The following is an 11,486-nucleotide window of genomic DNA, read 5'->3' as shown; positions in this document are numbered from 1 at the left end:
TTTTTCGGGGATGGTTCGTTCGGATATGTCGGGCCCCGTCCCTCACTGCACGGTCGCCCCAATGTGGGCCTGGTCGAACCCATAATGGGCTAGTTAAAAGAGGCCATCTTATTGCCCACAGAGCAGAAACAATTTTAAAAAATATATATTTAAATAAAATAATATGCTGTAATTAGAGTAAATGTAAAGAAGCTGATTGAAGAAAAGGATGATTGAAAAAGACAGATGATAAACCGAAATCGTATAATACGTTACGTGTTCTCTGACGAGCCACGAGTGCCATAGGTTGCCACCCCTAATCTAAGTTGTCTACGCCTAAAGTAGCCATTGGATTACACTAATAACGTTAAGAGCGTGATGACGATTTTTTCTTAATTTGTTTTTCTCTCTATTTCAAGCAATTATTCTAATATATGATAGAACCCCTATGTATCTAATCACCGTAACCTATCATCTTCATACCGGAATCGATCTTCTATGTAAACTCCCTAATCGTTACTCTTGTGTTTAATATTTCAGTCGAGTCTTCTTAAGAAAGCAATCTCAGGATCGTTGCGTTATGCGCCCTTATCCGAAGTAACAAGAGAACCCACGGGGTTGTCCAGTTTTTGGTGTCCTGGGCGCTCTATGTAATTTATAATGTGGATAAGTTAAAATTCATCATCATATAATTTTTACTGTATTTACTCTGTTCTTTTCATTCTTATATCATAACTTATATCATCAATTTTATTATTTTATCGAACAATCGGTAATTACAAGTACAGTATATTTACCAAACACATTGCTTTCACTTACTCTCGGAAACAGTAAGAGCCTAGCTGAAAACATGTTTACATGTTGCTTCAACATTTCTGAATGCCTTCTAATGGAACATACTGAACGTATAAAAGCAATTACAGTACTGACAAGTAAGGTCATGTAACTTCCGAAATCTGGTCGATAATCACTTCTTGCCATATCCCTTCGAGATGCTATATAGCCGGGGTGGATATGTTTCATAAGATTAAAAATAGATCCATACAGCCCTTCCTTAGAATAACGCCCTCTTATGCAGACTGCTGCTCTAAAAATTCAGCTGGCACGGCTCTCGTTTAAAGGAACTGCTCCTTTATCCGATGCGTTACATGTAAAGGCACGTAAGCAGGAGCGGATCTACATAAGGACTAATAAGGCTTAAGCCCTGGGCCCCCAAGTGTCAAGGGCATACAAAAATTGAATTATTATCATAAATTTTTGATACTTTTTCATTAACAGTGAGCACTTATCGTATAATAAAAAATAGGTAATATTAATAATATGATAATGAAATTTATAGTATTATTTGTATTCACAAAAAATGAGGCTCCATTGGACTTCAATAAGCCCTAGACCCCGAAAAACCTAGATCCGCCCCTGCATATAAACTATATACTATCACAATATTTTAGGGCGGTATATAGCTTAGTGTCGATTCTAGGGTCTAAGCAATACTGTTACAAACAAACCAACAAGAATTGATTTATATATATATTAACAAAACTAATTTTCCACATACAAAAAAAGAAACAGAAATTTCGTTCACAAATTATCAAAAATACTATTTTTTTTATCCTTTCAGTCATACTTAGAAAAATATTCTTTTGGTTCAGCAAACGGACTTGATTTTTGGAACTCTTTTACGGTAAATTTTTATCGATGTATTTTACAGTTGAATTAATTGTAAACAAAATAATTTATAAATTGCTTTTTATGGATATAGTCTGAAGCATTACGCAAAGAGAAAATAAACATAGCAGAGATAATGTCGACGTGGACCCATAATGGCGGCACACCTATCGTTACAGTCAGAAGAAATTACTTCATTCGAAACGCATTTTTAAGACAAGAATCTTGCAGAAGTAAATTCAGCGAACTATACCAAGAGTAATAACACTTTTATTCACACTTATACAGTTATATAATCATTAGAAAATTCGTAAATTTTTGAAAATTCCATAAATATATATATAAGAGGAATGGTTCTTCGTAATGGCGATCATCGTTGGGGTCATCGGGTGTAGGTTTGTATCACGATACACTAAGACCGGTTCCATATTTTTAATGCAAAATCTAAAATATATTCGTAACGGAAATTTTGGGCACAATTTGGCATTATGATACGAACCCGTGTTGTAAAATAATTTAAGGTAAATTAAATTTGCAGTTATAATGCGAATTGCCAATTAAATAGTTAATTTAATTTAGTGAAATTAAAATTTCCACAATAAAACTAAGCACGAAAAACAAAGTTTTTAAAGCAACGTGCGTAAGACTTAGGTGTAAATTTTCTTGGATAATAATTAGATATATAAATTTATTTTTTCAGCGATATTTGGTATATTCCAATTACTTACAAAACCATTGCGAGTAAAATTGAGAAGAATTCGACAGTAGACTTCTGGCTTAAAAGTAGAGAAAGTAAATTATTCGGTTGATAAATATCGTTCATTCGGATAAAATTATAAAATATAAAGTTATTAATTAATGTAAATCCTTATTAAAATCCTTAGAATTGATATACAATATGCCCAGAATGAACGAATGGATTCTTGTTAATGGAGAGAATTTAGGAGATTACATTGTAAACTACGATTCAGTAAATATGAAACTTTTAACAAAGCAACTTCTGGATAATAATAGTGTTTGTATTGTGACGAAAGCAATTCATTTTGAATACTTTTAATGTAATTATTTACGATTTTAACAAGACGACGACTTTCTTTAGGTATTTACCGTGGAAGAAAGGCACAAAATCTTCGTGGATTTAACGTATCTTGAGAGGTTAGAAATTTTAATTTTTTAATGTTTTAAATTAAAAAAGTTAAAATTTATATTAATGTTTTAAAAACATTTAATTATTTCTTTTCTTTTATTACGGAATTATAAGATCCAGTTTTGCATTTAAGGAATATCGACCATTTGCATTGATGATTATATTACGAAAAAATGTATACAAAAATATAAAGACATTTATTATATCATCATGCGGCCCAGGTAAATTTGATTTAGGGGGCCCCGTGTACAGTGTTGACTTCAGACATTTTTCTTCGAGGGAAGGTTTTTGGGGAAATATTTTCTTAAAAACCATTGGTTTAAGGCTCCTGTTGGTGGGTACCCGAGGCAATTGCCCTTTTAACCCGTAGGATAACGCCCATTGAAACCAGTTTTACATTTTCGGCAAGCGAGGAGTTACAAAGCCTTTTATATAAGTCGATATAAAAACTTTCTGTCTCTATGTTTATGGTCTCCTTCAGTTGTTGAATGATACGCTTTCTTGCATGCTTCAGACTCCCTCCCTTCTACTGTACTCAGTCTTTAACATATCGTGCCCACCAGTGGCCAAGCGGTCTTCGTACCTTGAACAGGGGTCGTGGGTTCGCGTCTCGCAGACAGGCTGGCCACGTCGAGTTTTCCGGGTTTTCTCCACGTCTGTGACGCCTAAATAGGGGCCAGTTTCCCTTAAAAAGACCTCCCGGAAGGCATCCTCCTAGGCAGATCGCCCAATGTTGCGTTGCCATAACTTAACAAACAAACTTTAACATATCCTGCCCAGTTTATTCGGAGGTCTTCCATTCTCTCCCTCAATATTCCTCTAACTATTGTCCTTAAGATTTCCGAGTTTCATCTCATGAGATGTCCGGCAAAGGCAGTTCTCTTTTTCATTATCACGACAATTCTTCTCGGTATCTCTTCATTTGTCAACCTTTCTATCTAACTAATTCTTTCCATTTTCCTCAAAGACTACATATCTTACATACAGTACTTCTATCTTTCTCATGCTCCTTACACATATATCTAACGTAATACAAGGTTAAGTATCTTAGCTAGTGTTCAGTTTCGAGTGTGACCACAAGCAAAAGTCCACGTTAAATATGTCTGAAAGTATCATTGCTTATAACTCTCACTTTTGAAAAACACAAAGAATACAAACTAATATAGTAACTACCAACATTTTTCTTAAATAAGTGAAATTTAAATATTCAATATTCAATATTCAATAGTATGAAATTATAAAATCCTATTTCAGTAGGGTTTTGATTTCTGGAAGCAGGTTTAATGTTCTAAAACCCTAATAATTGTTTCCTCAGTTTCGGCATTAGAAATATAAAATCTCTACTCGATTTGTACATGTATCTTCCTAAAGAGAGCTCCAAGGAAATTGTATATTTTGCCATTAAATCACCTCACATAGCGAGCATCGAATATCTTACAAATTTAATGGAGGGAGATCATTCAGAGCAGGACTGGAATGTATGATTTTATTATTGATCTAGAGAAATTCGTAAGATTTTATTATAAAAAGCTAATTTATAAAATAAAATTTTTTTTATATAGGAATTTGTCATGTATTTGCTGAAACCAATTTTCAGAAGAGAAAGGTTGAAATTCAAAAGAAATGTTGCCAATTGCAAACCGGGGTAACTTTGATTCATTAAATCTTAACTTGTACTGTAAATTTAAATGTAAACTAGTTTCTTATCGCATTGAATATATTGCATAGATGCATATTGAATATACATCATAGAGAAATCGTAGTTGCTATCTAAATTATCCTGGATTACTGTTTTCAAAGTGGCCATCTTGACTCATCTTGACTCCCACGTATTGAAATATGGTGAAGAATCACATACATGTAACGTGGTGAGGAAGTATAGTGATCAAAAAAGAAATGAAGGATAAATCTATTCATTGCATTAAATAATGTAATTTAAAATCTTGACAATAGCTGCAGAATATTTTTATGAATAAGTCCTAATTAGGCAAGATTTTATCTCTTCCAGCCGCCATTTAAATCTTGCTAGAGTTGGACTCCATTTTTATGTCAGTAAACATTAAAAAGGAACTTAGTAATCGTCACGAGATATAAGAAAATTCAAAAAAATTTTATGTATATGTAAATTTAAACTTTATCCTAAAACAATGTATAAAATTAGCGTTTCCTCTTTACACGAAGGGGCAAAAATATAAAGTTCTTAGAGGGTTGATGCAACATGATACGCCATAACAAAATTAATATCTTTATTCAATATATATTTTACGCTGATTGAAATATTCCTCCTTAAAAAATGGGATAATAGACTACTACGCACGTATGTGGTAAAAATCAAGAGACATAAGAAAAATTTTGCAGCAAATCTTATGAAAGATGACATCTAGACCCACCATCCCTTTAGTTTTTTCGCTCCTGAAGGATGGTCTACAACTCCAACAAGATTCCAGTGATATCCGACACTACTACTAACTAATTATGGTTAAGGCAGAATGATCTAATGATCTCACTTCAAATTTTCAGAGTTTAAAATGTTTAAAATTCGAATCGAAGTCTAGAAAATCTCGAGTTTTAATAAATTTGAATAAGAAAAAACAGTTAAATTTACCTATGGTACACAAAATGGCGGCTCGTCTCTAATTCCAGCGAACAGAAGAAGGGAAACTGTGGGGATGCACGTTCTAACCTAACCTAACCTATTCTAATAAATTACCATAATTATTACCAAGCAAATTATTAGAATAGGTTAGGTTAGGTTAGAACGTGCGTCCTCACTGTTTCCCTTCTTCTGTTTGGTGGAATTAGAGACGAGCCGCCATTTTGTATACCATAGGTAAATCTAACCGAAAAACTTTCTTGGATAACAAAATATGCTTAATTTCTCATAATTAAAAAAGATATAAATAATTTTATATTTAAAAAAAACTAAAATGAATATTTTTCTTTTAGTTCCGAATGTGGTTACAACTTCGAAGCACTTTGCTCTATTGGAAAAGGATTTTGCATTCCGGAAGCGATTCGAAATTATAAAATGTCGGATGATTTCGTAAAGTATGAATTTAGGAATAAATATCTAGTAAATTATTCTGGTTTACAAATTATTTGCAATTATAATAAATAAAAGTAATCTGATAGTTATTTCAAACACGAAACGAACAGCCTGATCCTGTATCGGGTTAAATGGTTAAATGAGTATTGCCAATGAGTTTCTCAATAAATTTCCCTCATTCTTCTGATTTCTCCATAAATTTAGGGGAACCTCTAGTTGGCACACTGGGCTGCGTAATTACAAAGCAATTTGGCAGAAACCAAGCTTCCAGTCAGCCATATGTTGATAAATATAATAACTATAAATAAATTTTATTTTATTTTATATATAATTATCTTTTGTATAAATTATAGAGATGTGCTTCATTCGACCCTTCTGTGTTTCAATATTTCTACAAGAAAAATGGAAAATTTCCATTCAGAAATAAGAGTAATGAATAATGCGGATGTATTGAGATGTAGCAACGACAATAGCGAAATTCAAAGGTATTGTTTTTAAACCAAGGAATATTTTAAGGAGTGCATAAACCTGCATATAAAGAAATTTTCGTAGAAAATTTGAGGCTATTAACTTGAGAAAGGATGTATATTTTTACAGCATACTGAAAAATCTCTTCGAAGAGGAAAACGTAAACGAATTTATGGATAATGTCAAAAATATTTTGCGCAACGGAAAAAAATGGAAAGATTTTATATCTTTCTTAGATAATTATTTTGAAGAATTTAGTAAAAAGTAAGTTAATAAAGTAAAACCTGTCTAAAACGGAGCGCGACGTGCCAGCTAGACTTTCTGTTTTTGATAAGTTTCTGTTTTATAAAGGTTAGGTCCTCGATCTAGACAGGTTTACAATTTATAATAGCATTACATATAAAAGAATTAGTCCATTTAGAGTTTTATTTTCCGTTTAGTAGACGTTCCGTTTTAGACAGGTTGTACTGTATTTGTTTAATTTTTATATTATTTTATTAAATTTTTTTAGTTTTAATTACAGTGAAGCAATATTTCGTTTATTAGTGAAGAGCATATATGAAATTCCTAAAAATCCAATTAAATATTTAGAGGTAAGAACAATGAAAATTCAAAGCATATATATATATATATATATAGTTTAACGTTAATATAAATTAATATAATCTAATGTTAGATATTAGTAATTTTCATTACTAATATCTAAACAGTCTAATTTTAAAATAGGTCAATGTTTTTCCTCATTATGCTGGTCGATTCCATTGCAGTCAGCGATATTGTAATGGGTACTTATTCGGTACAGGAGGGCTGACCCGCAATGGGGTATACCAGAGTGGATGAAGGACGAGAACCCTTTTCTAAAATTATTTAAGTATTGTAGTTGACCCTGTTGATTGACGATTGAAAAAAGTGTAGTAATTGAGATTTTCAAAATCATATTTTAATTTAAAAAATGTAAAGAAAGCGCATTGTTCTTATGGCATTTTCTGAATTTCTTTTCCATTTCTATGTTCTTACTTTCATGTTTTTGATAATATTATATGTACTTTATCGATAGATTCGGAAGGTTTTATCGAATCATGTGAACGTATTACCAAAAATAAAAGCGGAAAATGTTCGTTTACTAATTGAATTTCTGAAAGACGATTCAAAGATGGAAAAGCAAATAAGAAACGTAAGAAAATGGTTGAATTCTAAGCCTTGGACTAAAGATTTCCGAGTCGATTATAGTCTTAAATCAATTAGATTCGCTGGTGATAACGAAGATAAGAGTATGCGTAAGATTAAATAAATAAAACAAGTAACGTTTTTACTAGCAGTTTATAGTAAATATTTCTGGTGTATCTATTTTTAATATCAATTCAATAAATTTTATGAATGTAAAGTCTCTTGAAGTGTTTTATGGGGGAAATTTCTTGGGGTAGTTGATTTTTAAAATCATACTGAATCGTGTTCTATCTTCCTTCTTTTGTCGTCTCTTCGAAATATATATATTAAAACTCTGTCCTGTGGTCACTAAGAGGGCCTCTTTTAACAAGCCTATAATGGATTCGACTAGGCCCACAATGGGACAAACGGATGGTGAGGGACGGGGCCCACCATATCCGAACGGCCCACTCTCCAAAAAATTCCTGGGAATTTTTCGACCCGTCTGGATTCGAACCCGGGTATTCCAGAGCGGTAGGCTACCACCTTGACACCTTGACCGCTTGACCGTCTGGCCATCCTTCGAAATATATCAGAAATGAAAAATTTACCAAATGCATAAGTCTGTAAAATCACGACTTTGACAGCATCTCAGCTTTTAACTTGTTTTAAGTCCTACCCCTCTCGAGATAGGACATATGACACCCCTTTATCTCCACATTCCCTAAACCTTTCCCCACCAAAATTTAACAGCATCATTGTTCCTCATATACAACCCATCACACAGAATATCGTTTGTTAATCTTTAGGCTCAGCTCTCCTAAGCCTAACTTTTCTGACAAATTTATTTGTCAAAAGGTCTGGTTTTGTGTATCATCCATCTTGGCCTCCCCAAGCTCAGTGAGTTTCCCTCTTCTAAAGATTTCTCTGTGGACAGTTTGCTTCTCCTGCCATTTGGATTATGCCTATGCCATGGATAACCCTTACATGACATGTTCAATGTCATGTTTTGTGCCTGGATTTCTGTGTTTGGAGTGAGACACCCTTGTTTGTTTTTAAATTACTTGGGGTAATCTACTCCATTGCAGACCAGCTCCCCATTCCCCTTGACTATCAGTGCTGGCTGGTGTCAACACCAACATCTGTTGCACTGTCTAGCTCAACTAGTTGTGTAGTCAGATCTTCCTAGTTGGAAGTGACTCTATTGAAGCTTTGCTTCGCAGGTTTCTGATATTCAGAGCCTTTATTGACAGCTGTCCATCGCACTTTTGGATATTTTTCAACGTGCTTTGGACCTAAAACCACCGTTTTCCCCAGAAAGGCTCACGGGATTCTGGCATTTCTATTTACTGGATGTCCCCTACGATCGCACTTCCCTCTTAGAGACATTTTGGTTTTTCCACTTGAGCACTCGGACAACGCACTGGCTTCAGCAGACTACTCCACAGTAGTGAGTAACCCAGCTTTCTTTGCTGACCAACCAAGTTTTTGCTCCCCTCTGTCTCAGCTGGACACCTCCTGCTATGAAAGAGTCTTTTGGCTGCTCAGGCATCTTTACACCTTTACACTACCCTCTTCTGGTTGGTGGTATTCTACACTTTACACTATTACATTCCACTTATGCACTATGGAGAACAAGGTTATATCTGAATTCTTGAAACAGGCATACAAATTCGCTGATGAGATAAAGGGCTTCTGCACCAATAAGACTAATAAGTGCATGAGTTATGCACAAAATATTAAATACGTCAATGCACAGGTGCAGAAGATCATCGACTTGGCAGTTACTACAATTAAAGAAAATTGTATACCCCGGAACACTGACAAGGACAACATCCGTACACTTGGTCATGGGACTCTCCCCTCTCTCTCAACAGGACCTCAGGTGCATACTAGGACTCCATCACGTATGCACTTTGATTTGTTTAGTGCAGAGGCCATTGCCAGTTCTCCACCCTCCTAAATCAACCTTCACTACTAGCCATAGACTCGAGAGTCTCTGTGAAAACATAGACAGACTTATCAATGATAAATTGCTTCCCGCTGTGGACAGCATCAAGAATGATGATCTCCCCATGGGCTGATATCCTTGACCACAAAGTTTGAAACTCTTATGAACAATGAAAACCATAATAACTGGAACCAAGAACTCCAGAATATTAACTCTAAACTTAAAAAAATGTTAGATGGTAATGATTAGATTATTAGCACTATGGACCACATTGCAGACAGGCTCAACCTGGACACTCCTCTAATGCAAATTGAAGGATTCTCCAATAAACTGGACAGATTTATCGCTGAAGGTCTCATCAACGGAATCCTAAACAATCAAAATGCCATCAACAAGAAGGTAGAACAACTTTATTCTATCAGCACCCCAACCAAAGACACTCGGCGATCACATAGAGCTGTGCCTCAATTGGGGAAAGCAATTGTCTACCCTGACAGCTCAAGAGCCCCAAGACCAAATGCTGAAGTTTTCCTCCTCTATGATAAGGGTGATGAAGGGAGCTGCAATAAACTACGAAAGACCATTTTTGAGAAATTCAAATTGTCCCAGCTAGGAATCGACAAAATACACAACATTGGCAGAGGGGGCCTGGCCATCGAAACTAGAAAGAAAGAGGATGCAAACAGACTAGAACAATACATCACCAGGGAGATACCCCAAATTTCCATTAGGAAAGCAAAAAAACGCCATCCTCACATTACAATATATTCCATACTGGCGCAAATCACTCGAGAGGAACTTTCCACCTTCATCAACCGACAGAATGAAAATATCAGCGAATCTCTCACAAAGGAGGAATTTGACAACGCCTTCAAGGTAAAATTCAGCATGGGTAAGAAGAACCGAAATTACACCAACTGGTCTATCCAGGTCTCACCCAATTTACAAAAGCGTCTACTCATTAGAAGACAATAAAATACTTAGGCGCCATCCTTGACTGGTGCCTGTAGTGGAACGACCATGTCACTTACCTTAATGATCGTACAGGCGGAATCTTCAATGCCTTTGCGGGTATTTCCAAGAAACACTCGGGCCTGGCCACTGAGGCCCGAGTGCATCTATAACCAAATCTTCATTACAATTAAGTTGCACGCCTGTGGCAGCTTGGGGCATGCTGTCCACAAGATCCACATCAATCGCAAACTCATCTCTGCTCAAAGGAGAGCTTTGATTCAAATTACCAAAGCTTACAGCACTATGCCAAACACCTCCATACACATTCTGGCCAGAACAGCCCCCATCGATAAGGTAATTATTTCTAACTCCAAGATCTGGCACATTAAATGGGGCCGGGATATCAGAACCACCAAGTATAACATACTAAATAAGGACCTTGAGAGAGATATCCCCTTCGCCCATTCAAGGCATCTGGCCACCCAGTGTAAAATCCACTTTGAGATTCCCAACAATTCTGACATTCAAATTTTTACTTATGACTCAAAGTCAGACATCAACGTTGGATGTAGCTTTGTTGCTTATAACAATGGCACGAGAATAGCACCTGAGCAATATAGCCTCTGTCACAACTGCACTGTATTCCAGGTTGAACTTTTTGCCATCAGCATGGCCATTTCCTGGGCTGATTGCCATTTTAATAATTATATTATAGGTATTACACGGACATTGCCTCGGCTTTGGCCACTCTTCAGACTAGCAACCTCCACCCTATAGCCTACAACATTCATCAGGCTGTAAACAACTCTTCCTGCCAGTTTTTCATTAACTGGACTAGAGCACATCAGGGGCTCGAGGGCAATGAAAGAGCAGATGCCCTAGCCAAAGCTGCATCTTCTGACTAGGACTTTCCTATTGCCTATTGTAAAATTAACTTAAGCACAGTTAAAAACATACTGCGGCAGGATCTGATCACTTCATGGCAGGAGAATTGGCGTGAAAACAATTCTATTACCAACAACTTTGTTTCTGACATTAGGGATTTCCTTACATATAAGTGGTATATCCCTTGCCACATGACAACCGAGATGTTCACAAACCACAACAGATTTTTCACTTACCTGGCC

The 11,486-nt window shown here is 35.5% G+C and overlaps 1 protein-coding gene across 1 annotated transcript; it reads left to right on the top strand.

Moving 5' to 3' along the window:
* The first annotated feature begins 1,608 nt into the window (after positions 1 to 1,608).
* On the top strand, positions 1,609 to 7,687 carry LOC136979289 (thyrotropin-releasing hormone-degrading ectoenzyme-like). The gene is made up of 12 exons (XM_067275230.1): positions 1,609 to 1,663; positions 1,742 to 1,905; positions 2,348 to 2,439; positions 2,532 to 2,662; positions 2,747 to 2,802; positions 4,110 to 4,272; positions 4,357 to 4,439; positions 5,741 to 5,842; positions 6,194 to 6,325; positions 6,438 to 6,572; positions 6,832 to 6,901; positions 7,366 to 7,687. Exons 2-12 carry the CDS (start codon positions 1,784 to 1,786, stop codon positions 7,597 to 7,599), a joined length of 1,320 nt encoding a protein of 439 aa, XP_067131331.1. The 5' UTR covers positions 1,609 to 1,663; positions 1,742 to 1,783; the 3' UTR covers positions 7,600 to 7,687.
* Positions 7,688 to 11,486: the final 3,799 nt, after the last annotated feature.

The sequence above is a fragment of the Centruroides vittatus genome, unplaced genomic scaffold (assembly GCF_030686945.1).
Source record: "Centruroides vittatus isolate TY-2023 unplaced genomic scaffold, ASM3068694v2 contig_602, whole genome shotgun sequence".
Taxonomy (NCBI): Eukaryota; Metazoa; Arthropoda; class Arachnida; order Scorpiones; family Buthidae; genus Centruroides; species Centruroides vittatus.
This window is presented reverse-complemented; position numbering and strand designations above follow the sequence as displayed.

Coding starts and splice junctions, on each gene's coding strand:
- LOC136979289 (XM_067275230.1), top strand. CDS start 1,784: ATGTCGACGTGGACCCATAATGGCGGCACACCTATCGTTACAGTCAGA. Junction 2,440..2,531: donor CTGGCTTAAAAGTAGAGAAA/GTAAATTATTCG, acceptor TAAAATCCTTAG/AATTGATATACAATATGCCC. Junction 2,803..4,109: donor GATTTAACGTATCTTGAGAG/GTTAGAAATTTT, acceptor TTGTTTCCTCAG/TTTCGGCATTAGAAATATAA.